The 26,026-nt window shown below is 41.1% G+C and overlaps 1 protein-coding gene across 6 annotated transcripts in view; it reads left to right on the top strand.

Moving 5' to 3' along the window:
- The window catches only part of rhobtb4 (Rho related BTB domain containing 4), a 45,777-nt gene extending 22,495 nt beyond the window's left edge, over positions 1-23,282 (top strand). For 5 of the 6 annotated variants that reach the window (XM_042420212.1, XM_042420213.1, XM_042420211.1 and 2 more), the window contains 10 exons: positions 4,519-4,720; positions 4,992-5,095; positions 8,999-9,184; positions 9,477-10,296; positions 10,427-10,646; positions 11,626-11,744; positions 16,072-16,222; positions 16,481-16,569; positions 16,762-16,867; positions 17,533-23,282. In XM_042420212.1, coding sequence (XP_042276146.1) covers positions 4,529-4,720; positions 4,992-5,095; positions 8,999-9,184; positions 9,477-10,296; positions 10,427-10,646; positions 11,626-11,744; positions 16,072-16,222; positions 16,481-16,569; positions 16,762-16,867; positions 17,533-17,711 — 2,166 coding nt within the window. In that variant the 5' untranslated portion in view covers positions 4,519-4,528 and the 3' untranslated portion in view covers positions 17,712-23,282. Of the gene's footprint in view, positions 1-3,181; positions 3,250-4,518; positions 4,721-4,991; positions 5,096-8,998; positions 9,185-9,476; positions 10,297-10,426; positions 10,647-11,625; positions 11,745-16,071; positions 16,223-16,480; positions 16,570-16,761; positions 16,868-17,532 lie in introns of those variants that run through there. The other variant, XM_042420215.1, reaches the window with a different exon arrangement.
- The last annotated feature ends 2,744 nt before the right edge of the window (positions 23,283-26,026 follow it).

Genomic DNA, 26,026 nt, shown 5'->3' with positions numbered 1-26,026 from the left:
TGTTGGGGAGGTTACTTTTGAAATGTAATAGGTTACAGATTACTAGTTACCCTGTGAAAAATGTAATAAGTAATGTAGCTATTTTAATTACTTCATCAAAGTAATGTAACTTATTACATTTGTTTACATATTGATTACTTTTAATTACTTTCTAACAATTTTTTAAAACTGGGCAATAAAGCTGAAAAGTCCTAAAAACACAAATTTAAACCAGGCAGTGTAAACCTCACTGTTAACCTCATTTCCAGGACTGAAAGATATTCTTGTCCGACGACATGGCCACCTGCCTTTATGTGGTTGGCTGGTCGTAGGCATGGCAGACCCAGGTTGCTTAGAACAATGTGCGATGATTTGATTAGCAGACAAGAGATGGTGCAAATTCAAACAAGACAACCAATCAAAAACAATGCTCAAAACTTGAGCACATACTGCCAAATGAATGTAGAGACTAGACGTAGAGACAGCTTCTTGTAAGCCATCCTACCCTTGAGTGTTGAGTGTTGCACTCAAATTTGTCCCAATGGCCTTGCGGACCTGCATTGTCTGGAAATATGCCAAAAGAAGGCATTCCTGCACAGCTAAAAGATGCAAAGTAACTGAATGAGTGTTATATTCTACATATAAGCTTTTCACCGAAAATGATATATTCAGATGTAACCCCTTTGTAATCACCAACATTTTGATTAGTAACTGCAATTTAATAATTTAATTACATTTACTTTGTAATTTAATTACATAATACCATTACATGTGACTAATTACTCCCCAACACTGTACATTAGCATATACACCTGAAAGCATACAGGGCAAACAAATACAGTAGTATTTTATTTCTGAGCAGACTTTTGACTGTTAAAAAATAGGTTGCATACATGATTGCACATGGACCCATCGGGTTCTTCCAGCAATTACACATGGACACTTTGACTATGCAGTCAAGCCTGTGATAGTATAAATCCCATAGCTCTGGTGAGTGCGTAAGTGTTGACCTGTGTATGGATGGTTATTGGGGTCCTTTTTTTTGCAAGCCAGGGAGGGTAGAGGGAGTGGAGGGGCAGGGAGCTTCATGGTGTTGGGGTGCACTATAGCTCCAAGAAAAAGGACAAAAAAGGGGGCTGGGGGGTTATGGAGGGTTTTAAGATGAGTGTTTGCTGTTAGTGGTTCGCTAAAGGTGTTACATAACAGAGAGAGGGAGACAGAGGGGGAAGCAAACTGGGTGTGGGAGGGATATCTGCTTAAAACTGCTAATAAAAGGGGCGCAGGAGGCATGATATTGAATGTGTGTGGGAGAAACTAACAGAGAACAAGGAAAAGGGGTGGTGAATTGAGGTTACTGAAGGACATGAAAGATGGAATAACTGTGTGCTGGAGCATAACAATCAGATAATAAATATGGAAAGGGAAAGAGAGTGAGGGAGTTTGTCAATGGGTCAGAAGGTGTGGTTGAGTGGGCGCAGCTGGGAACAAACCCGACAAACCAATCAGAGGGATGAATAAAATGATTAGAAAGGAGACTGCAGGTGTGTATAAAAAACAAGACATAAAGATGACAAGAACTGAGACCTGTAAGCCATCTCCTTATGAAACCCCCCTTGGCCTTAAAGCAAAGCTGCACTGAGACAGACACTGTCCAAATTATGCATGAGTTTCTTTGTCTGCCTGGTCCTCCTACCCCCCCCGCCCCCCTCCCGCCCCCGCCCCCGCCCCCCCCCCCCCCCCCCCCCCCACACACACACACACACATTCATGCACACATACAGACTCAAATTGTGACATTCCAGCATTCCAGTAAATCAAAAAGGTCGATGTTTATGTGCTGAGTGGGTGTTTGAGTTCCTGTCACAGTGTTTCATTCACTGTAGTCTTGTCATTATGTCACTATAGAGTCAGAAAAACATGCACACATGCGCAAAAACTGGGACAGAATCTCTTTCTCTCATTCACACACAGTTTATTGTCACATTCCAGCACTTCTTTGTCCTTGCAGCCTCCTTTGCTGCCTTTCTGGGAAGATGACACTGGCTGGCAGATGAAGTCTAGACGTCTGTGTGAGGTTCACTATAGGTCGTTGGCTAAAAATGAAACCCGAGTTTTACAGTTTCTATTTCCGCTCCTCTGAACTGCACTGCTCTACTCTCACAATATCTGGCTTCTGCCCATCTTTCAGTCAAACAAATCAGAAATAACTGTGGAGGTTTGTGAAAGCTCATAAAGTTTAAATTTAAACTTGAGAGCAGGTGCATTATCTATCAAGCACACTGATGTGTGCGTAGACAATTGTGTTATGTCTGCTGAACGATGCGTGACCAGACTCTCACTTGGAGCCCGATGCAGAGCCACAGATGGAGCATGATATCTGGGAGCCAGGTACTCTTGAGCCCCCCGAGAAACTGTCCACACCACCACCAACGCCGCCTCCTGGTTATATCACTGCTTGCATCATTCCATGTCTCACAGACGGGCCCTAAGCTCATTATCACGCGCACACACATGCACACCCGCTTACATGCACATACACACTTCCGGACTCCCAGGGGTCAGAGGTAGAGGATCTTAAATTGTTCACTGCTTTGTCTCCTCCTGCTTTGTCTCTCTTATCTGTCTGTCTCTCTTATAGAATCACACTTTAGTCAGTAAAGCATCAGCAGGAAAAGTAGTGATTTGTTACCCTGAGCAGCCTCGGTTATTGTTGGTCTTGCCCTTTTGATCCCCGCAGCATGACTGACTGATTCTAATGCTGGGCTGACAGTCCCTCTCTTTCTCTCTAAGACTCTAATAATCCTCTCTCTGCCTTGTCTCTCTTGAAATCCCCTATTTGCTTATCTGCTGTTGCATTGGAAATGCTGGGAATTAACAATACTAGGCATCCTCACTCCCTCTGTCTCATTTTTTATCTCGTTGTGCTCATGTGTCCTTTGTCACGTATTGTGGATATTACAGAACCACTTGTGTAGTGTGTCAGGCTTCACACTTGGCCCTTCATCCCTCTTTTCCTAATACATCACTAAGAGGAACTGCTACTTTGACGTGACCATTTGGCCGTAGCTGTTAGATAAGTGAACTTTTTATTGCTTCTTTTATCTTTCTCTCCTCTACCTGGAGGACGTGTCTCTAAAGGTGTCGCTGCCTGACAGGTGGCAAGGGAGCGAGGTTATTTATAAGTCTGAAAGGCACAGTTCTATCTTTTCCATATGGACCACTCAGAACACAGACTCTTTGACAGACACTCTTGGGCTCAGTTAGTCAAAGGTAAGCTCTCTGTGCTGTGTTGTACCTCCTGGCTGATGTAACTGGGGTTCCTTTTTCACTTCCAGCCTCCAGGAAATCTGGAAAGATGAAGATGTTTTTGTTGTTGTTGACAGGGGAAATCAATGCCTTCAGGTCTCTGGAGAAGATTTCTGGGAAGTTCTGTATAGGAGCAGAGGTATTATGGACAGGTTTGAGGTGACTGAGGCCATGGAGAACAGGTCATGGCTGAATAGCAGGGTGCACACATGGCTCATGTGTCCGATGAATAGATGCCATTTTTAGCTCATTGTGTCTGTCAGTGCTGGACTGAAGTGTTGCACTGGCATCCACGTCAATGGAATAACAAGTGAAGACCTTTATGAATGTTTCAAATGTTCTATTTATGTGGCCTTGAGGTGAGTCTTTGAAAAAGTTGCAAGGACGAATGGACTGACTGGCTGACTACAGGTCTGTGTGTGTGTGTGTGTGTGTGTGTGTGTGTGTGTGGGCTGGTTATGCAATAGAGCAGATTCTTCTAGAAATGTATTTAATAAATGGGTATTAACATGTGTTTTGACATGTCAGAAATGTTTGTAAGCAGTTTATGGAGAGGGGATTTTGATAAGCTTTTCACAATGATGTGTGGTTTTGAAAGAGGAAGCCAGTAGAGCTGTGTACATAACCTCCGCAGTCTTGTGGTAAGGTTAAGGCGGAAGTTGACAAGTAGAACATGCAACCACACATTTTTCTTTGACCTCCAAAATAGGAGGTAAAGCCTCCCCTGGGTCAACGAATGACCTGAAAAGTTCATTCCAAATACCTTTATGAGGGATTTTATTGTGCTGCTTTGGTAGATGCTTCGTCACTCTGCCTTATTTTTTCTCTGAAGCGAAGATGCTATCATGGCATCACATAGGGGAACAGATAGGGGGAATGACAGACAAAAGGAGAAAAGGACAGTGTGCTCAGGGGATGTCTCTCTTTTTGTTTCTCTGTCTTTCTCTCTCTCTGTGCTGTTACAGAAATAGCTCTGCAGTCCCTCTATTCCTCAGCCTGCAGACCATGTGTTCTGTTGAGGAGTTTGGCAGAAGCCTCTGAACATTGGTCAGTACAGCTACGGGGGCTTGAGAAAGCCTCCCTAGCCTGGACTGGGAGAGAGTTAGAAGCTATCTCAAAATGCACTGTCATTCCTGCTGGGATGCCTTATCAATGCAGTTTTTAATTTCCATGAATATTGAATTAACCTCTTTTATTTCTCTTTCTCCCTCTTTCCTCTCTCCTGTTCTTCAGGGCCCTCTCCATGGATATAGACACAGACTATGAGCGGCCCAATGTGGAAACCATTAAATGTGTGGTGGTAGGGGATAATGCAGTAGGTAAGACCAGGCTAATCTGTGCCCGGGCCTGCAATGCCACCCTCACACAGTATCAGCTGCTTGCCACCCACGTGCCAACCGTTTGGGCCATCGACCAGTACCGTGTATGCCAGGAGGTAGGCACACACATACACATATACACACCGGCACACAGTGTGAAAAGAGCCCCATATAGACAAATACCTTTGGGCATGAGGCTAAATCTGTTCACTGTGCATTTATTAAATAGGTAAAAACATCTCTTTTCACAGCTATGAGTCTTAATTCTAAAAATGTTGACAATTTGGATTTTTTTTCCTTTACTGAGTGTTTAATCCTTCAGTTCCACTAAAAACACAAACATTACAAAGACCTGTTGGCCTGATTACCGGATGTGTTGTGTTGCAGGTGCTAGAGAGATCTCGTGATGTAGTGGATGAGGTCAGTGTGTCCCTGAGGCTATGGGACACATTCGGGGATCATCACAAAGACAGACGATTTGCCTATGGCAGGTGAGCCAAAGCATATACAGAAACAGAGACGGGCACACCCACACACCCACACACCCACACACAAGGTTCAGACTGCCTATCAGCCAGAACTTGGTTATTGACCTGAAAACACAATTGCTGACTGCCCACAAGGCTAACTACCTTGCAACGCGATCCATTTCCACAACTGGTGCAGCCAAGAGATTGCATTATCTGGCTGCAGAATTGGTAAGGCCTTCCTTGAGCTAATATCACCAATTTCATTCTGGTCTGGTTGAGGAGAAAGTGTAAATATAACTAATCTGTCACACCAACGTAACACTTACTTAACCAAAAGTTGTTTTGTGTAATCCAGCTGCCACGCTTTTTAGTTGAACTCTGCCCTCAGGCTGTTACATCCTTCCTCCACCAGACGTGATTGGATCATCACTCTATCCTCTTACTTCCCTTCCCTCTATCAAATCTGCTTTATTGGCATGACATGGAAAAGTATTTATTGCCATAGCAAAGTCAGCAAATACACATTCAAATGTCAGTGACCAAACTTGACCACATACATTTCATATGCCATTAAATAAATATACAGGCAACTTCTTATAAAATTCTCTCCCTTTAGTGTTCTCAAACATTTAATAGCAACACACTCATTTTTTAAAAGGTCTAATCCATTGTATCGAGATCTTCCATTATTTAATGAAGTCCTAACCCAAAATCAGGCAGTAGGACATCACTCACATCCACACGCACTGGCATGCACACATCATACCGTGCAATCTGAGTTCTCTCAAGGGTGGGTGGATGCACTTTGTGTAAAATGTCACCCTATCACCTTTATCCAAGTGTATCTGCATGACAGACTGTGTGTTTGTGCATTTGTATTTTGCATGTAGTTCAGTTTGTGACTCAATTTTCCACCCCTCTGTTGTGTTCTTCCACTCTTTAGTGTCTGTACATTTTCACAGTGATCTGCTTCTGTTTGTGTGTGTTTGTGTGTGTATATTCGTGCCTGTCCGCATGTCCTGTATGCTTTGTCAGCCTGCAGTCAGCTGATAAAGACCCAGTGCCAGCTCAGCTGTTTTCTGCTTGCCTGCCTGCCTCCCTGGTGTCTGCAGCTCCGGGCATCAACCTCCCCCACCCCCCTCCTCCTCTTCATCCTCCTCCTCTTCCAGCTCTGTTCATTCACACGTTCATGCCCTCTCCTCTAACCTGCCCTCAGTCTCCTGTCCTCATCTCCTGTACCTCATCTCACCTATCTCCCATCTCCCTCATCACCCTGTTATTTCCCATCATTAGCCTCCTCTGTGCCCTTGACACTTTGCTGCTCCTTCACATTCTTGACACCTTCCTCCACTCTGTAGCCTCTTGTTGATATAAAAACTCAAAACATCACAGACAATACACAGACTGTCACATGCCTTGTTAGGAGTGGAATTTTCTGGTTGGGAAAACAATCTTAGCCTGAAAATAGGCTAAGCCAAACTTAACCTGAGCCAACCCCAACTTAATTTTGTTCAGTCAGCAGAAATTCATTTAGAAAAAAATGCTTTTTTGGCTAAATAAGTAAAACAGTTTCATATTTACACTTGCAAGCATTGTTCTTGTAAGCAGTTTTAGTAGCAGTAGCAGTTTATTTTTTATAATGCTGTTGTGACAGACTTAATTCTGATGAGGAGTGTTATGCCAGGCTGTGTGATTGCAGAATATATATATATATATATATATATATATATATATATATATATATATTACTCTCTCTATATATATCCATTAATTTTCTTTATACAAAGTAAAATCAGATTATTTGGGACATCTCTGCTGTGTTTGTGTGTGTGTATGAGCACCTGTGTGCATGTGTGTTCTTACATAATCTGGCAACTGATGACCTTTGTAGTTTGGATCCACCACATACACACACACACACAAAACCCTAAAAAACAGTCACTGGCGGGGCTATTTATTATACATAAGTGCTTGAGGTTAATTATTAGCGATAACACAGTGAACTTGTTTGCCTTATGATACAATTACATCAACTTGTACACTCTGTATACTCTTGCAGAAGTAAACAAGTCAAATGAGACTACTTTAATAAATATTATGGTATTGTAAGATTTGTATGTTAATGTGAGGGTTTTTTGTGACACATCTACCCTCTGTCTTTCCTTACAATCAGAATCAGAATCTGAATCAATCTACCATCACTGTAGAGCTTGTAGACACCACTCCTATGTTGGAAGCAGCTTTATAACAGAATCAAATGCAGCCAAAAAGCACAAGCCTTAAAACACCTTCCCAGGCTTAGGGTGTCTATGACTTCTAATTCTGTACAACTATGGGCACTGTAAGTAAAGTGCACATAAATATAGTATGCAGGTCATCTGGGTTTAGCCGCAGGTTGAACCTGGAAGAAGCTCTCTCTCAGACTTTCAAATAGCTGCTTTTGAAAGATAAGTTAAGATTGGACTGGTTTAAAAGCCGCCTGGGACTCACATTTCCTTGGCCTTGTTTGACGCCTTTGCACAGTAAAGCTGTTTCCAGCTGTTTCCCCTCAGTCTCTACAATGGAAGTATTATGCTAAAATTAAGGTATAATGGCCCAAACTATGGCTAACAAGGCCTAGGTTATAAAAAATGTTTAACCACGAGAGCAAAGGCACGTACACATAACATGACCTCAAACCGACTAAGCCATACTAATGATCCTTTGACAAAGTGCTAATGGGAATTCCTGTGTATGTGTGAGAGCTGTGATGTAATGTCCGCGGGAGTAGGAGCTTAGGTGAGATTACATTAGGGAAAGTAAAGATGGACTATGGAACCTGTGTTTACACTGCATAAAATGGTCCTTTGTTGTAAGTCAATTGATTTTGTGCCATGTGTCTTCATGAGCAATTCAACTTGTCACTCAGGTGTATTTACTTCAAAGAGGAGAGGACATCCCAGTAAATAGGTCATGTTAGCTGCAGAACAAGTATTTTGTGTTGTGTTGAAGTGGTGTGTAATGTTGCTTTCAAGTTCAGGATTTAGTTTAGCACCTCACATCTTCTGATGAATACTGCAATGCCAAAAAAGGAATATATATTTCATTATCTGCAGACTATCAATGATGGTTAATGTAGAATTCAAGTTACATAAATAATGCTAATGCAACACAGGCCTAGTTTTGTGCTGCTGGGGTCCAAAGTTGTGTGTTGTTTTAAGAAGTAGATCATTTAGGAATTGTAGATTGTTGCAGTGTCAATATTGTACTGGTGTACTAAATGTAAGTCTCACTAACACAGAGCTTTATCAAATATTGCCTAGAAACAGACACACATGAACAAACACCGCAGAAATATCAGCACCAGAGATCAGCTGTAAGTGCTGCTGTCTGCTTGCTCAAACACATTGGTTGAGGAAGTGAATTTGTGTGTGTGTATCCTGATCTATTCTTAGCTTTCTCTTTGTGGTCCATGTAGCCTTGGAGGGCTTAGGGAGATTTACGTAAGAGAGAGAGAGTGAGAGAGAGAGAGATGGGCCACACAGATCACCAGCCCAGAGGCCCAGACACATACACACAGGCACAAATACACAGAGACCACCCGCACACACATGCATCTTCTGACCCCACCTCATAGCTTGCTTGATGGCACTGTCCATGCTCCCATAATGCCTTGCAGCAGCTGAACAAGCTTCTTCCATAAGCATATCACACATGTTTTAACATAAACTGACACGATGTTCAGTGACTCAGCACTGTCCCCTTTCTTCCTTCTCTTTTTTCTTTCTCTTTCACTTTATCAAAGCCCGCATGTCTTCTCTCTGCTGACATCTCTTGCTCATGACACAACATATCAGCTTTTTCCTATCTTATCTGGATCTCTCTTAAGTTGTTAGTACATGAAATGACATGAAAAGACTATTTCTCTCCCTGTTTTCCCTCTAGGTCTGACGTAGTGGTGCTTTGCTTCTCTCTGGCTAACCCCAATTCCCTGCGCCACGTCCGCACCATGTGGTTCCCGGAAATCAAGCACTTCTGTCCCCGCACACCAATCATCCTGGTTGGCTGCCAGCTGGATCTGCGCTATGCTGACCTGGATGCAGTTAATCGTGCACGACGACCCCTAGCCAAGTGAGACACCTTCAACATCTCGCATTAATAGACAAATTTAGATAGAACCTGCACCATGGTTGCTTTCTGCAAGGTTTTGCATGTGGGGTAGTGCCAGTTAATCAGCCAAAATAGTAGTAAAATATTAACATTAAGACATCATTGCCTTACTTTGTGTAAAGTATTATTTACTTCACTTTCATTCACAGTGCACTCCATGTCCTACTTTCTCCTTACTTGTGTTTACTTCGGCCTTCATCTGAACACTCTTTTCATTTGAACTTATGAATGTCATCATCTCTTCTACCCACAGACCCATCAAACCAACAGATATCCTTCCCCCAGAGAGAGGCCACGAGGTGGCAAAGGAACTTGGGATTCCCTACTATGAGACCAGCATTGTTGCCCAATTTGGAGTTAAAGATGTTTTTGACAATGCCATCCGAGCCGCCCTCATCTCCCGCCGTCACCTGCAGTTCTGGAAATCCCATTTGAAAAAGGTCCAGAGGCCCCTTCTCCAGGCTCCCTTCCTGCCTCCACGCCCACCACGCCCCATAGTGGGCATCCCAGACCCCCCTCCTACAGACGGCGAGGGCCCTGATTCCCTTTTCTGTCAGCCACTGTGTGCAGATGTTCTTTTCCTCCTGCAGGGTGGTGGCACCCGCGTCTTTGCACACAAGGTCTATCTGGCAACTTCCTGCTCCAAGTTCTATGACCTCTTCACCCTTGATCTAGGTGGATCATGTATGGGGCCACGGGGGGAGGAACAGGAGAGCAAGGAAAACTTGGAGAGTGGGGAGGAAGATGAGCAGAGCAGGAGAGGAGCCAAGGAGCAAGCTGGGCGTACTAAGAGCCTGGACATTGACAAAGACGGAGTTGATATGGGGGTGCGGGGCCTGAATCGACCCCAGACACTCCAGCAGGGCTCTTTGAGGACTTCCCAGAGTGATAATGCACTCCCCTTTCGTGCCCAGTACTCTCTGGGAGCTCTAGGGACTGGCCGTGCACTTTCAGGATGGGGAAGAGGGTTCCTGAGTGTTTGTCTGGAGCATGTTGATGATCCCGTGACTGGACGACCACGACTAATGACTGTGGTAGCCATGGATGCGCTTATACAGGAAGAACCATTCAAGGTGACAGACTTAAAAGCAACAAGATTACTAAAACATATATTCAGCAGGCTACAATCTTAGCCTTATTTGAAAACAAGCTTTTTGATATTTTTATAGTTGTTCCAAAACTGTTTATTTGCTCTTGTACTAGGCAGTGCTTCAGTACCTGTACACGGGCAGTCTGGATGAGGGCCGAGGGGATCTGATGCAGGTGGCCACCATAGCAGAGCTACTTGAAGTGTTTGACCTGCGGATGATGGTGGCCAATGTTCTGAACAGAGAGAGCTTCATGAACCAGGAGATAACTAAGGCTTTTCACGTTCGCAGAGCCAACCGCATCAAGGAGTGTCTCAATAAAGGGACCTTTGCTGGTAAACCACTGTGCCAACCTTTCAGTGCCTCAATACTTTCAGTAGCATTGGTGACATTGTAGATGTTTTCCATGTATGCATCAGTAAGTGTTTGTGTGTGTGGGTGTATGTGTATGTGAGAGAGGTGTGAGAAAGACAGAGAAGACTTTGCTAATTCTCAGCATTCTCTTTCAGTCTCAGGAAATGTACACTGTGTGTACATTTGGTCATACTGTATATTGCCATTGTATATTTAGTAGAAAATATGCATTTTGTATGTTGTAGTTTATCTGTATTCTGAAGTCTTTTTAAATTCATCAAGTGGCTTGATGACTGTCTGTCTCCTCAGTCTGCTTGGTTTTCTTGTCTTCATTCTTGTGTGCTTCCTGTATCTTGTTTGTGTGGTATTGTCTGTCCTGCTAAGCTGTTGTATGTGCATGTTGCCACAGCATTTGCAGCCAATGCGAGACATCTGCAATTTCCCAACAAAGCCTGTCTCACATTCACTTCTTTCTATACCTTCTCTGTTGTCTTCATAATTACAATGGGAATCTTTCTCTATAATACTTACAAGAGATTCTACTGATGAATGAAGCTATCTGCTTTATCTCATAATCAAGGATTGAATTAAAGACAGGTGAAATCCTTTCCTTTGAGATGCAGTTCGGTACAAAATTATTGTACTAACATAGTTGCTGTGTTCCCTGTCAACACTTTATCTACCAAAGCACTAGTCCAGAGTCCAACACAGAAGATTTACTCCATGACCGACTACCTTGCGTCTGCTCTCTTTCCCTTACTCTGTGTCAAAAGCTGTTCTGTCCTTCTGTCAATTTATCTCTTTGTCTGTCTACCTGTGTCTATGTCTCTGTGTGTGTCTGTCTGTCCTTTCTGCCTGTGCGTGCGTCTGGACGTCTGCCTTGTCTGTCTTTCCCCCTCTGTAGCTTGGGCTTCTATGGCACTCCACGAGATGAATGCTCTTTTCCCACCCCGGTTTTAGATGTGGTGTTCCGACTGGACGATGGCTGCCTCCCGGCCCACAAGCCCCTGCTCATCTCCAGCTGTGACTGGATGGCTGCCATGTTCCGTGGCTCTTTCATGGAAAGCTACATTGAGGAGGTGAGTTCAAACATACTGGGAAAAGCTTAAGGATGGACTTACCTTTAAGTTTTGTGGCTGGATTAAGTTTCTGTGTCCTGAACCTTAACGTTAAAGGTGCTGTGTGTTGGATTGAGTGGCATCTAGCAGTGAGGTTGCAGATTGCAACAAACTGAATACCCCTCTCCCCCCACTTCCACCTCTCCCTATGTAGATATAAAGGGCTCATTCTAAGATAAAGAAAACATGGTGATTCTTATTTTCAGGTGATTACTATTACACTAATTAAAACTACACTGATTAAAACATACTTATGAATATTATATTCCATTTCTGCCATGTCTGTTCAGCTAGATGCCTCTAAATTCTGCAAACTGCACTTTTAAGCAGTTCAGCAACTTTAAAACAGTAAACTCAGGTCAGCCTTTAGGGGCAAGCTAATCATACACCTGTCTTCAGCATGTTACAACAATAGCAGTAACATATGATAAAATAATCAATAAGTGAGGTAAAGGTAAATAGTTTACTTGGATAATGTTTATCACATTGGTGATGAGTGTGTTGCTTGATGACTTTGTACAGAAACCCACATGTGTGTCTGTGCTTTCTCACTGAAGGTTTACAGCTAAAGGCACTTGAGACTTGTTATCAGATTGACCTACAAACCGTTGTTTCACCTGCAAATGTGCTGAAAGCTCTGTAACCACCCCTGTGGCGTTGCACACATAATGAGCACATATAGAATGTGCACAGGCACACACACAAACATATTTTCTTCTTACATGGTTAAGGCAAAAAGAAACCTTACCTTTGACTTTATGTTGTTTGAGACCATGTGGTTTCTTGTGTCTCGCAATGACGCAAACCACACCGTGTTTGGCTTTGTGTCACAACGCTAACACATTGCAACATTTGTGTGACGGCTCTAGCCTATGAAATTAGATTGAGGATGTTGCACAAACCCATTTCAATACCCAGAAGAGTCTCCCTATTCAAGGTCAGCATTTCCCAAGTGGTGGGTCTGGTTACTTCAGGTGTGCTCTCATCTGATGCTCAGCTTCTGGTTGAGGGCAGAGCCTGTGCACCGGACCTGACCTAACTAGAGAGGAAGTTCATGTCTCTGGCTGTCTTAAAGTTGACACTCCACAGACTGTTGCAGAACCAGATCCCCTGGGGTATGGTTACTTTCAAGGTCAGCAGGGTTAGGTTATGTTGATCCAGGCCCTCAGAGGAACTGGAAGCAATCCTTAGAAATGGAAAGAGAAAGACAGAGAGGGGATAAAAATGTTGTGTATTCAGTTTCAGTGTACGGCAAAGTTATAGAAGGCATGTTGGAAGAAAACTAATGAAGATCTGAGACGGAAATCAATTTCAGTTTTTTGTATTTCCACTTTGTTAGCCTGGATTTTAGTCCAGAACACACCATGTGAATGGGTGTGAAACAAAGCTATTGAAGCTACTGTGGACTGTGGTTAAAAACAGGACATCAGCATCACTGAGGGGCACAGTGTTTGCTGCTGGTGGGCTGCCGGTGTCTATGGTTACTCTAAATGGTGCATGTCTGTGACTATTATGGCATTGTTTATGGCATGAAGCTGGCATAGCACAGAAAGCAGGTGCCCCGGAGACAAAGCCTCAAAGAGTGACTGCACAATGAGGCTGTTAGCATTTATGTTTATGAGAGAAGAGTCTGTTTGTGTTTGTATTTGCATTTCGCTATGTTAAGAAGCTTTGCAGTGCTAATCAGCTAATTTAATTTCATACGTCAAGCTGGAGTTACTTGATTTTCTGCTGGTTTTGAAAGTTCCTGAGGTAAAAAGGTGACTTGTAGTGTCACTAATGTTCAAATTGTATTTTCAGATTTGCCATGACATTGGATGGCTATATATCTTACTCTGAGGCACCAATCTTCTTGGATAAATAATAGAAGCGGAGTCAGTAGTCTCTCCATGGAAGCAGCTCTTTTCGAGCAGGACACAATAACAAAATTACGCAGCCTTGACAAAGCAAATGGTCTCATTCTATTCATTTACTCAAAAATCAATATGGAGAGATGATGATAGTGATTTAGAAAAAAAAGAAGTGATAATCTGATTGTGACAGGATAGGATCTAGTAAGGCAGGGGGATAATTCAATGTTTTTGTTCATTAACTTTTAGTAGAATTGTGTTGCAATTACAGAGTATTTTAGGTTTGAGTGGAGCATCATCCTATAAATGCATTGTATGGAAATTCAAAGAACCAGTGACTGTAACTGTGAGAGTGGCACGTGATCAGCCAGCGCTTTTCTATTTTCATGCTCATGTCACACTTCCTTCTCAGTATTTTTAGGCTCACACATTTTAGTGTTCATGCTATTCGAGTTCTGTGCAGAACAGTATTAGGACAAACATGTATTTCAAACTGATTTATTATCAGTGCCATTATTATTTGCAGTACCATTAGTGTTAGCACCATCTGCACTGTTTGTGTTATTTTAAAGTAATCAATCAAAAGACAATAATTGTTCCATACTATAAGCTTGCTTAGGGGAAAGCTCCATGGACTTTTTATCTTTGGAGTCAAAGACATGTTTTGAGGTTTGACTTCTGTCCAGGCAGTTATACAAACTGACTGCTGTCAGCCACAGTGTGTGTCATGGTACACCCTTGGATAATGTTCTAGGTGTGTGTCTGTGGTTTTGTGTTCACCATGAGAATGAGCATCCCAGCGGGGTATTACATGTTGAGAAACCTAGCTTATCAAATGTAATGGCCTCTTAAAGTCCTCACTCACTCACTAAAAAGGGACAGCAGAGTCAACAGGATATATATATATATATATATATATATATATATATATATTTTTTTTTTTTTTTCCTTTTGCAGTAGACTAACTTGTTGCCACTGCGGGGGAAGAATAACCTCATTTTTTCTCTTTTTTTCTCTTTAACTTCATACCATCTTTTGTGGAGGCTTTGTGACTCACTGCTTTTTTCCTCACAACCGTTTATTTTGAGTTTTACACTCACTAATTCCCTTGAGGTGAGGTTTGTTAAACCCTTTAGGGACTGATATCTCATTTACACGTTTTAGTCACTGCAGCTGTTCTTCCTGTGCTTTTAGATTTTTATCATAATTCTTCACTCTTACGCAGTCTACGCTTTATGGTTATGTAAATTAACTTAACTTGCACTAAATAAGTCACTGGCCTCTATGAGTCCAGACTGAGGGAGCAAAAGAACAGCTGTCAATACAGCTGATGGGCCTTATTCATAAATGTCCTGTCACTGTGAATGTGTCCACTCATTAATGCTTTCTGGCCCCAGCTGGGGCTTTAAGCTCCAGAGACCACCCTTGTCTCAGTGTTGTGACTTTTAGTCTTAACGAGAGGTCGTGCCAAGCTGACATTCTCCTAATTGGTTATGGGAGTGGAGGTTGAAGAGCGCCTCTGTGGGTATACTCAGAGTGCACCTGGAGGGGTCAGGTCATCAATCTCATCATTTACTTTCCTTCTGTGCTTCCCGGGCTTAGACTGCATAACCTGGCTTGGAATTGCTGATGGTCTGACTTACAGTAATTAGGCTCTTAAAAAGGTCTTGCTCATTTGTATGCATTTATTTATCCCATCCGAAGTGAAATGCTGAGCTACACAGGAAAGTAGTGTGGCCATTGCCTCTGGTTTAGCTAACGTCCTGCTGATGGTGTAGCGACATCTAGAGGTCATTGCAAGTGATTCTTTTCATAGTGAACTTTAGTTTGCAATAAAGTTTACCTTTTGTAGGTCTGTTCTATTTTCACACATTATTTTATTTTATGATGAGAGCATAATGTGCATTATGTGATGCACTGTCTCATTTTAAAAACTGGGCCCAACCCAGCTGTGATACACATTAGGGCTGGGCTTATCTCTCACTGTGCCCAGTGTAGCAGCCTGCCTGTGTGTGCTTTTGGATCTTTAGTGTTACCTACAGCACCAGTCAAAAATTTTGACTTTTGACTGGTACTGTATATTGCTCGCATCACTAGCCCTCACACTGCGCTTTCATCTGAGCCTAGATCAAAGGGAATGTGACCAGAACAGGATATGCTTTGCCCTTTACCTCCAAATACCAACAGCATTGCTTCCATTGATATCCGTGTCTTCATAAGTCACCACCTATTGCTGGCCATTACACTTAATATAGCATATACATCAGTTAACATGTTATTTTTGAATGCACACATGCAGGAAAAGATATACACGTGCAATATTTACTGACTTAGTATGATCTCATCTAGAATTTAGGTCTATATTTAATTACCATCGTTGACTTTAAGCTCTTCATTTCTCATGTTTTTCATTCCCTCTTAATCTGATCATTTTCCAGGTATCCATTCCTAACACCAGTACAGCCTGTATGCACGGGGTGCTGGAGTTCCTGTACTGCGGTCTGCTGACACCCTGTCCTGGTCTGGAGCCCATAGAACTAATTGTTCTGGCCAACCGTCTCTGTTTGCCACGCCTTGTTGCCCTCACAGGTAATGACTCTCTGCAGTATTAGAAATATTATTGACTTTGATGTTTTTTTTACAGAGTATATGTGGGTAAATGGGGTTTTAATTGTGTTTTAACCTTAAACCTTTTATCAGTGTCTAAATAAAAGACTTTATGTGCAGTGAAATGTCTTAAACGCAGACTGACAGACAAAGTATGTGTGAGAGATAAAGATGCGGGCCCATGTCAGTGGTGCATGTCAACAGTAAATATTGACATGATTACATTTTGTGCATCTTCAGAACAGCATGCTGTGGACGAGCTTCTGCAGTTGGCAGTGAAAGGAGTTGACATTGACGGACAGGTGTTGGCATACCTGGAGCTGGCACAGGTCTGTCCCCAATAAAATATTTCTGTCCTTAAAATATCAATAATTCAAGTTTAGTAGGTATTCATAATCATTTACAGCGACGAATAGTAATTTACGATAGGTACATTTGATAACAGCTTATCTTAATCTCTTGCCTCTTCTTTCACAACTGTATTAAATGCTCATTTCCCCTCTATTTTTTTCCTTTTGCAGTTCCACAATGCCAAGCAACTATCAGCCTGGTGTCTCCATCACATCTGCACTAATTATAATAGCATCTGCCGCAAGTTTCCCAAAGACATGAAGGCCATGTCTCCAGGTACAGACACAGCATTGCCAGCACAAGACCCAGTACAAACAATCTTTGCAATGCTAGTTTGAACAATAACTTTAATTTTACAAGTACGCTAAATAGGAACTGTAGCTTCATGTGACTATTTATAGGGGAGGGCTCAATTGTTATTTTTTTGTTGGGGAAAACATTTATGGAAAGTAGCTAAAAATAAAAACAATAGTTGAAGAAACACATGAGCTCCCCATGGGGTGTTTTTGTAAGATTGGAAAAATATGTCTTGCATCGAGTAAACGCAACATTCATCCTCACCTTTCACTAAGGTGTGAATACATTTCACACAGGAAACTTTTAAATAGTATGTATTAATGTGTAGTAATACAACACTTCTAGAGAGGTTAACAGCGATCTCATGGGTTTTATGTGCACCTCTCTTGCTTCATTTCCTTACTCACTTCCTCTCAATGTATTGCAATGTTTGTTGTTTCCTAATGTCAATTTTTTAATGATATTATTATTTCACAAACCCTCACTGTGTCTCCACTTTGTTGGTTTAGTCCTGTTAAAAAATGATCCTATCCACTCTCTCAGTGTATATCTGAAATGACACCTAAAATCTTTTTTGACAGTTGAAATACTTAATATTTTTTAAATTCTCTTGTCTGTACATATTTTTGTGTTTCTCTCTGCAGAAAACCAGAGGCACTTTGAGAAGCAGCGTTGGCCTCCTGTGTGGTTCCTGAAGGAGGAGGACCGCTACCTGCGCTCTCAGAAGGAGCGCGAGCGTGAGGAGGAGATCTTACGCAAGCAACACAACAAACGGGGCTGGTGTTTCTGGAGACACCCATCTTCCTCTCCACATGTCTCCTAAGCATTTCCTCCACTTCCTCTACACTTCATCTTGACCTGGGTCATCCTGCCCAGGATAACTAACACCCCTGTAACGCATATAGAGGAGGCTTCGAACCCTCTATCAGTGCTACCATGCCTGAATGTCAGCTTGTTTAGGGGGAATGTATGTGCCTCTTTATAATTGTGGGTGACTTTATGAGTGCATTTTGGTATGCCTGTGTGACAAGTGTGGACTTGTGGATGTGTGAGTGTATGCGTATGGTTATTATGATTGAAGCTTCCAAGTTGAGTGCTTCCCAGACGCCCTGATCTATAAGGGCCTGTGGCATTGCAGTGCAGCCTCCCGTCCCCTCCACAAGAGCTCTGACCCTCCGCCAGCACTCTCAGTGTCCCAGTCTTTGGACTGGGAACAAGAGCTCTCTATCTCTCTCAGTCTCCATCTTTCACATTGACCTTAATGACTATAACACATTGACCACTGCAGCTCCTCTTGGGGAGATTACCTCTGCCTTCACTTCTACACAGACTGTTAGCTTGCACACACAGACCCATGCCCCAAGATCCACCCCTCTAAAACCAGCACTGGATTCCCAGGAACTGACACTGACAATGTAACTATTATTATTTTGATATTATTTGTCCATTTTATATATTTTTTTGCACCTTCTAGGACACTCTTATCAGGGGAAATGGCGCACACTACTCCCAGGAAGTGTTGGGGACCTTGATGATTGCCATTGCAACCGCAAAAATGGGACTGTTAAGCTAGAGCCCGAGTTTGGGTGCAAGGACAACCTTAGATCTGTTAGTGAGTTAGGATGCTCCAATAAGGAGGCTCAATCATAGCTATTAATCTCCAGTCTGTTTTGATGTGTGTCCATCATCCATCCCTGCACCTGCCATTCCCTCCTCCTGAACACCACACGCGCAAAAAAGCAAAACACAAGCTCTCCTTGATGAGTTGGATTCACCAAACTGCACTTCAGAGACATTCAAAGTGACCACTCTATAGCAATGATGGGGGTAGAGAGGGCTAGCCTTACTTGATACCTCTTCCATGGAAGAAAGACGGATACAGTATTAAACAGAAAAAGCTTGTAACGTCCATGACCACAAGGTTGCATTGAAGCGCCTCAGCCAGCCTGCCTTTACACCCCTACATCACTAGGGGCAGCACTGCTCAGGGCCCCAGCACTAACCTCCACACTAACAGGAGTTTTTTTTTTTATGTGTGTGATTTATTCTCTCTAGTTTTTCAATTATTAAGATCATCAGTATACTTAAATCCATGCAGAGTGTTAAGAGAAAGCAAAAGCACATGCACAGTGTTATTATGTGCAGTTATAGACTATTGATATTCACCTGACTCTGAATACCAAAGCTGTGATTCTTTTTGATCTCTTTCTTCCTCAATTTATTCAGTTCTGCTTCCCTCTTCCTTATTGGAAAGAGGGGATGGAGGAGAGAAGAGAAAGGGGCTTGTAGGAAAAGGATGCAGTACAAGATGATGTTTGAATCCCTCCTCGAGGTGGCGTTTTTCAGTCTGTGGTGTCAGGAGAAAAGTGTCACTGCTGGACATTGCCTTCCATTCCTCTTGCTGGAATTGAAAATGGTGCTTAAGACACAATAAGACAGTGTCCACATGAACACACAGACACGCACGCAATTCTCTGTTCACAGTATAAGTGTCTGTCAAGTTGTTAAGTGTTTACTTGTGATGAAAGTGCGGAAAGTTTCAAAGAAAGTATTTCAATTTGACACATTTTTAATTTTTCTGCTCCATATGCTAACAGTCTGCAGGAGGTCATAATAGGTAATTGATTTTAGAATGTGTAGATTTCTGATTTTACACACAGTGGTCACAACCTTGTAATGTCTTTTGTTGCTTTTGTACTCAAAAACAGTATGATCTGTTTAGCTTCCTTGTTAACCAGGAAAATAATATTACTTTAGATTGAATTTGCAATCATGAGTGTTGTCTCAAACGATGAATGGTTTGATATATAACCACATATAAGAGCAAATCGGATTTTCTCGTTAAGGGTGCTAATTTCTTTGGGCTTTAGGACTGAATGTGAAAATGAGACTTTGTGGTGATGAGTTTCTATTAGCACGTTGTTCTATTTGTGGGTCTGTGCCCCTTAGCTTTACCCAGGCAACTGTAGGAGATAGATAGATTGTGTGAGACATGTGGTGCATTCTGCCGTTCTCCATGGGAGGTGTGTTAAAGTCATTTTCAGCTACTGAAATAGAAGTCAGATAGGATCTCACGAGACCCAAGTGAGAATTGAGCTGATTCCTCTCTGATAAGAGTGAAAGCAGAGTAAAAGTCTTAGTCAGCATTGCATGCAACCTACATATATTGGAATTACTCCGTGGGTATTTAAACTCATCCCAGTGTAGGGCTTTCGGAATTTGGAAATGTGACCTAAAGAGGAGAAAGTTGAGGGAAATGGAATTGAAATGGATTTCCATGGCCTCTTCTTAGTTCACCATAGAAGGGATGGCTACTAGATTTGTCTTATTAATGGTTGGTATGACCTATTAAGCCTCTTCTCTTGGTCCATGTGCCTTATAGTTGGACAGATTTTGTCAAAACTGAAATTTTGTTTGGGATTTTCACAAAGGCTTAGTTCAAACCTGCAGACAGGATCTGCAGTGGTTGACATGATTGATATAGTAGATAATGATATAACTGTAAAATGGATTATGGTTTTGCTTTATGCACTCTCAGCTATTATCCTTCTTGAGGGGACTTTTGAGCCAACCTGAGCCATCCTTGTGGAGAATCTTTTGGCCTAATACTTGTTTTTATGCAGACAAATGGCCTTGAATTAAATTCTAGAGTGTAGTCGTTAGGTTGGTATAATTATATGGCCTTAGATTTGTGGTTTTTCTAGATTATTTGGATGTAGGATCATAGTTGGAGTTCTCCACTGACCAGGTGATTGAGAGTTAGTGATAACAATGACTGACAGGTTGATTCCTGTTGTGTACCTTCAAAACCACTGACTTTGAGAAAGCAAAGCTTTTTAATGAACACTGGCTGGCCTGTGTGCTGGAAGAGTGTGACCACTTTTGGAATGTGGTTAATTTGCATGGTGGCCTAACTTTGTCACTATAACGACACTTTGTGTAGGAAAGCACTTTCTTCTTTTTTTGTCTATTACTATACATTTTTGTGCTTAGTGTGAATTGTTCCTCATGTGAGATTGTTTATAAAACTGATGATTGTAGCACAATATTTCCACTTCTTTCAAATTTTCCCACAACTTGCTCAGTGCAGAGCTGAATAACATGACTTGTCCAGCTTCTTATTTAAGGTCTAGCTTGAACTGATCCCTACAGTAGCTCTCTCTCTCTCTTTTTTAAACTATGTGGCATTATACATAGATCAGTTTAACTAAATTAGCTCAACACAGCTTAAGGTAGCATCACTAAATATACAACTTTGAATAATATTCTGGGAAATCTACATACATATGTTTGAAAAACTAATTCTGTTGCTGCTGTACAGTGTTACAGCTGTTCTTTTTATGCTGTTACTGTAGATTAATACAATCAGTCAAAGCTATTCTTGAAGATACAAGGCATGAAACTGAAAAGCATAAAAAGCAAGTATTTAGGGGAATTTGAGTATTATAATGCACATATTTGAAGAATGTCCTAAATGGCTGAAAGTCAAATATAACAATTTGATTGAGCCTGCATGCAATGACATAGGAACTTAGAAAAGCATGATGCATGTTTCTGGGGTTAGGCGTAGAGTTTCTTAACCTAAGGGTCAGGCCCCTGTCTGGGGCCACTTCATATGAAACTTCTAAAACTGATATAATAAAACAAATCTGTTATTGTTGGGTTGAAATATATGTTATAATCATTTTGGATATTTGCATACCTCCATGCTATTGAAAATAGAGTACAAAATGTCTACTCAGTAAATTCACATGACAGTTGAGTACTCTTTTATTGTTTGTGGAGATTTGTGGGAACCTTATAAGAATAAGGTCATGTTCCACAAAAAGTTGAGAAACCCTGATTTACAGAGAGGGAGAGATCCAGATGTAAAATTTAAAACCTTGTAAGCTTTAGTCAGCCCTCACTTTTTGCCCCACACTGACCCCTACAGGCCAAAATTATACCTTGTCACACCTTAATGGAGGGTTGTGTGGTTGGTATTCATTTGGTTTGTCTTGTTCTATCTTATCACATCCTTTTTACTGTCACATCCTGTCCTCTCCACTTATTTTACGTGGACTTTTTCTTCCTTTTTTAGCAGGACTGACCTTCCCTTTTTTAATGTGAGGCCTAGTGACTGAGAGAACACCTTGTTGTTTGTCTTTGGTGTCTCCTCTCCTGTGCCTTCAGTGATATCTCACTCTTTTTAGCTCTGCACAGGCTGACGGCACTGTACCTGCAGCCTTGTGAGCTCAAGTTTAAGTTGATTAAGCCAAGAAATACACACATGTGAGCACAGAAATAACAGTAGGCAGCTTTCTTTAATGTACAGTATCTTAGTGCTTGTGTGGATTGGCTCTTGTTTCTTTAATATGTGTGAGGCACAAAGCAGTTACTGTTTATTGGGGGCATAGTGATAACTTGCAGTGATGGCATAAGATACGGAGCTTTACACGCTCATTAGCTAAAGCTACATAACAGATAACTTAAATTATGAAATGACCAAGAAACCCAGTATACCAGCAGTTTTAAACTAATGTTTTCGCACTCTTTCAGGTGCCTGCACTTTCTATTATGTAGCCTAACACAACTTTTGTGATGTTAAGTCTTTATATTTAACAGTTTTCCTGATCAGAATGAAAATATCTTATTACAAGTTTCACTTTGTTGTGATTATTTTCTCTCTAAGCCAAATTGAATATTGCTTCCACTATTTAGCTGCAATTTTAATATATTGCAACCAGGCATAAAGTCAGTGTATTTTAAGTTGGGGAACAGCATCTGTGAACTACTGTTTGGATTAAAAGCAGATATTAGCTGTGACAACTATATATATATAATGCTTTAATTAAAATAGTTGTTATCCAAAGTAAAGTACAGTGTTGTAAATTTGAAATTAGTAGTCCCAGTTGGAACGAACCCCTCACCTTATAACTGCTCACCACACTGTATGTATTTACCAAGCTGTTGTATACATATAATTGTATGCACAGAGATGCCCAGGACAGGGAGAGTGTTAGATAGACAGACATGGTGTGATTAACCTCTGGTCTATACCGTAATTTTTAAGTGGATCGTATATATTGTATAGTATTGTTATGCACCTTTGTTTCAATTGACTCATATGAGTTTTATTAACATTTACTGCTCGTGTTATTGTGTTTTAATACAATAAAAGGCAAAAGAAAGAGCACACCACACACAACTATTAAGGGCTTTCAAAAAATATACAACAATCAGAATGTTTTGCTGCTGTTGCAAAAATGTTTTGAAACAAAAAATTTGTAATATTTTTGAACCACTGTGATTTGTACAAAACTTCAAAAAGAAAAGTAGAAAAAAGATGTTTTTTTTGCCATTTCAGTATTTTGATGTTTGACATGGATTTTATTAAAACTGTTAATCTTTTGAACTTGTTGTCCTAGATGTTTGTTATTGTGTGTCTTTCCTGTACCAATGTGCAACACAAAACACTGTGGAAATCATGGTTGTTGAATGCTGTGTTTTGAAAACAAAATAATCATAATTGCCTCTGGAAAGTTATTGCAAATGTGGTACAGTATAACTCAAACTGCCAGAGACTTGGAAATGTGAAGAAAGGTTAATCTGGGTTTCAGTAATTAAATCAAATTTGTCAAATATACTGTGAACAATAAATCCATATCAAAAATATTTCTTTGAGAGAATGTAGACTTAGACCAGTTCGAAAACACTTTATTGGAGAAAACATGGCATTTTAGAAGTCAATAAGTTCTCAACAAATGAAAAGGTATAAAAAGATGTTGTGACTCCATAGTATTCCCTGTAATGCAGTTGTGCCACCTGGTGGACAAAATCAGCTGTCCAACATCACTGAGTGAAATGTAGAAAAAAATCATCTCTAAATGGAATAGGTTGCACACCATTTTTCTACATTTCTATTTAAAATAGAAGTTTTACGCCCAGATATGCTATGCAGGCTTTTCAGTTTGATAGATAGATAGATTTGACTACAATAAAAGTACATACAAGACTGCAGTCACTCATACAATACAATACAATTAAATTATCAAGGATAAAAAGCCAATAAAGCTTCCAATGTCACCCTGTAAGGGGAAAAGGGGGAGGATGGCAGATATTCAAGTCAAAACACACAATCAAACTAGAGATAAATCATACAACAAGTAAAACAAACATTCATTCATTCATTCAACAAGCATTTCATCAACCATTTCTTGAACAAACGTTAAAAGCCCTTCTCAGCCTGCTTCTGTGTCAGAGAATTTGGAGAACTGGTCCAGAGAACTGCAGCAGTGTATAAAATAAAAACATGTTTTTATTCTTGAATCTGAAAGGAATGATGTTTGTTAAGCTACCTCTTGTTGCATAGTTATGATGATCTCTGATGAGACTAAAGTAGTTATTAATTAACCGGGAGCTGTATTCTTTATTATTTTGTAAGTGAGACCTACTTAGTTTGCATCATTTCTCTTTCCACTCTGACATAATTAAAGTTTTGGAAGTGATGTATTAGTGTTATCATTATGTCAACAACTGAGCCACTAACAGACATAAATACACCCTGAACTTTCACATTAATATCTCATTATCTTTGATTGGTTTTGATTGGAATTATATTAAAGTTCAAACACCCTTAGAACTTTTTTCATCATTAATGCATTATCTCTCTCCTTGTTTTATTACAAAAGCTATCCACCAAATCACAAAGCAGTTGCATTCATATATTCTTGTATTTCTTTTTACATTTCCTTTGGATGAGAGAGAGATTGAGTCAGCAACTCCCACCAAGTGGCTCCCTGAACACGTATCATCAAGATCAACACACTGCGAGCTGAGACTTCTAATCGAGCAAGTCTGGTAAGGGATCACAGAAAGCCACAGAAACATGGGGGACAGGATTGACTGTTGCCATGGTAATGTTTAGTGATGTGGCTGATGATGCATAACTTAGGAAGGGTGACGAGGGACGGGGGCGGTTGTGGGGAGTGGAATATTCGTATCCATATGCTATCTTGACGTGCGTGTGTGCATGTGCGCATGGGTGTGTGTTTCGCAAAGCTACCATCAGTTCAGACTCTTCCAGGAAAACACACAAGTCAAGCTGCCAACCAACAAACTCTTAACAACCGATGACGTACGTCCGTTTTCCTTTCATTCGCTAGTAAATGTAAGAATTTACTAGTGTGTATTTGTGGCAGCGACCTCAGCGTCATCAATGGTCCTGAGAATCGGTTTGAACACTGATTACAGTCACAGAACTTAATGCCGCGTCAGCTGTTTTATCAGTAGACTGTGTTCAAATTTCCCACTGACCTTGCCCCTGATCTCACACCACAGCCTCAAAGAACACAGCTTAAGAGTCACAGACACGTGCTGACATCACCACATCTGGCTCCCATTTCCAAAGGTTCCCTTGGGAGGAGATGAGAAGATCTGAGTTTGAGGGAAATGGACAAAACGTTGCCTTGGATATGAGAGTTTACATGGGTTTTTTTAATGAAACATGTTACTTACAGGTAGGACTGAAGCTGAAATAATGAGATTAATCTTGCTGATGCTTGAAGCCTTGAAGAATACGATGGAGGAGTGGGAGAAAGCTTTAAATCTCAGAGAGGTGGGTGTGACTGCATCAAAACTGGGACTGCCTTTTTATCATTCACAGTTGAAGCTGATTGAGGATAAGAATATATTTTCAGAGTTTTGAAGCTTTCAAGTACATACAATAACACAGTCACACACAGAAACATGCGCATGCCTTGGACATTTAATTAAAAAGTTGACCAACAAGAAATACCAAAAGTACAAACGAGGTCTGTTGGTTGAGAACTGACAGCACATTCCTCTGTGTATTTCACCCTCCTCCAAAGTGTGTCTCATCTACATGTTGTTAGTCCAAACCTCCCCAAAGTCTACTCCATAAACAAATGTGTCTGCCCCCCACACATGCACACATGCACATACCTCTAAATCAGCAGAGTTTATGAATAAGTTCTCAGCCTGACACCATGGTCTAATCTAAGGGATATTTTGTATGAGAAAGCAGACATGGAGCTTCTTTCTTTAACAGAGATTTTTGCTCTTTTTTTATCTCCGCATAACCTGGCCGTTTGTTTATGCTTGTCATATTTAACTGAAGCAGGGCAACCTCGACATGAT

Source organism: Thunnus maccoyii, chromosome 9 (genome assembly GCF_910596095.1).
Source record: "Thunnus maccoyii chromosome 9, fThuMac1.1, whole genome shotgun sequence".
Taxonomy (NCBI): domain Eukaryota; kingdom Metazoa; phylum Chordata; class Actinopteri; order Scombriformes; family Scombridae; genus Thunnus; species Thunnus maccoyii.
Note: the sequence above shows the minus strand (reverse complement) of the source record. Positions and strands in the feature narration are given on the sequence as shown.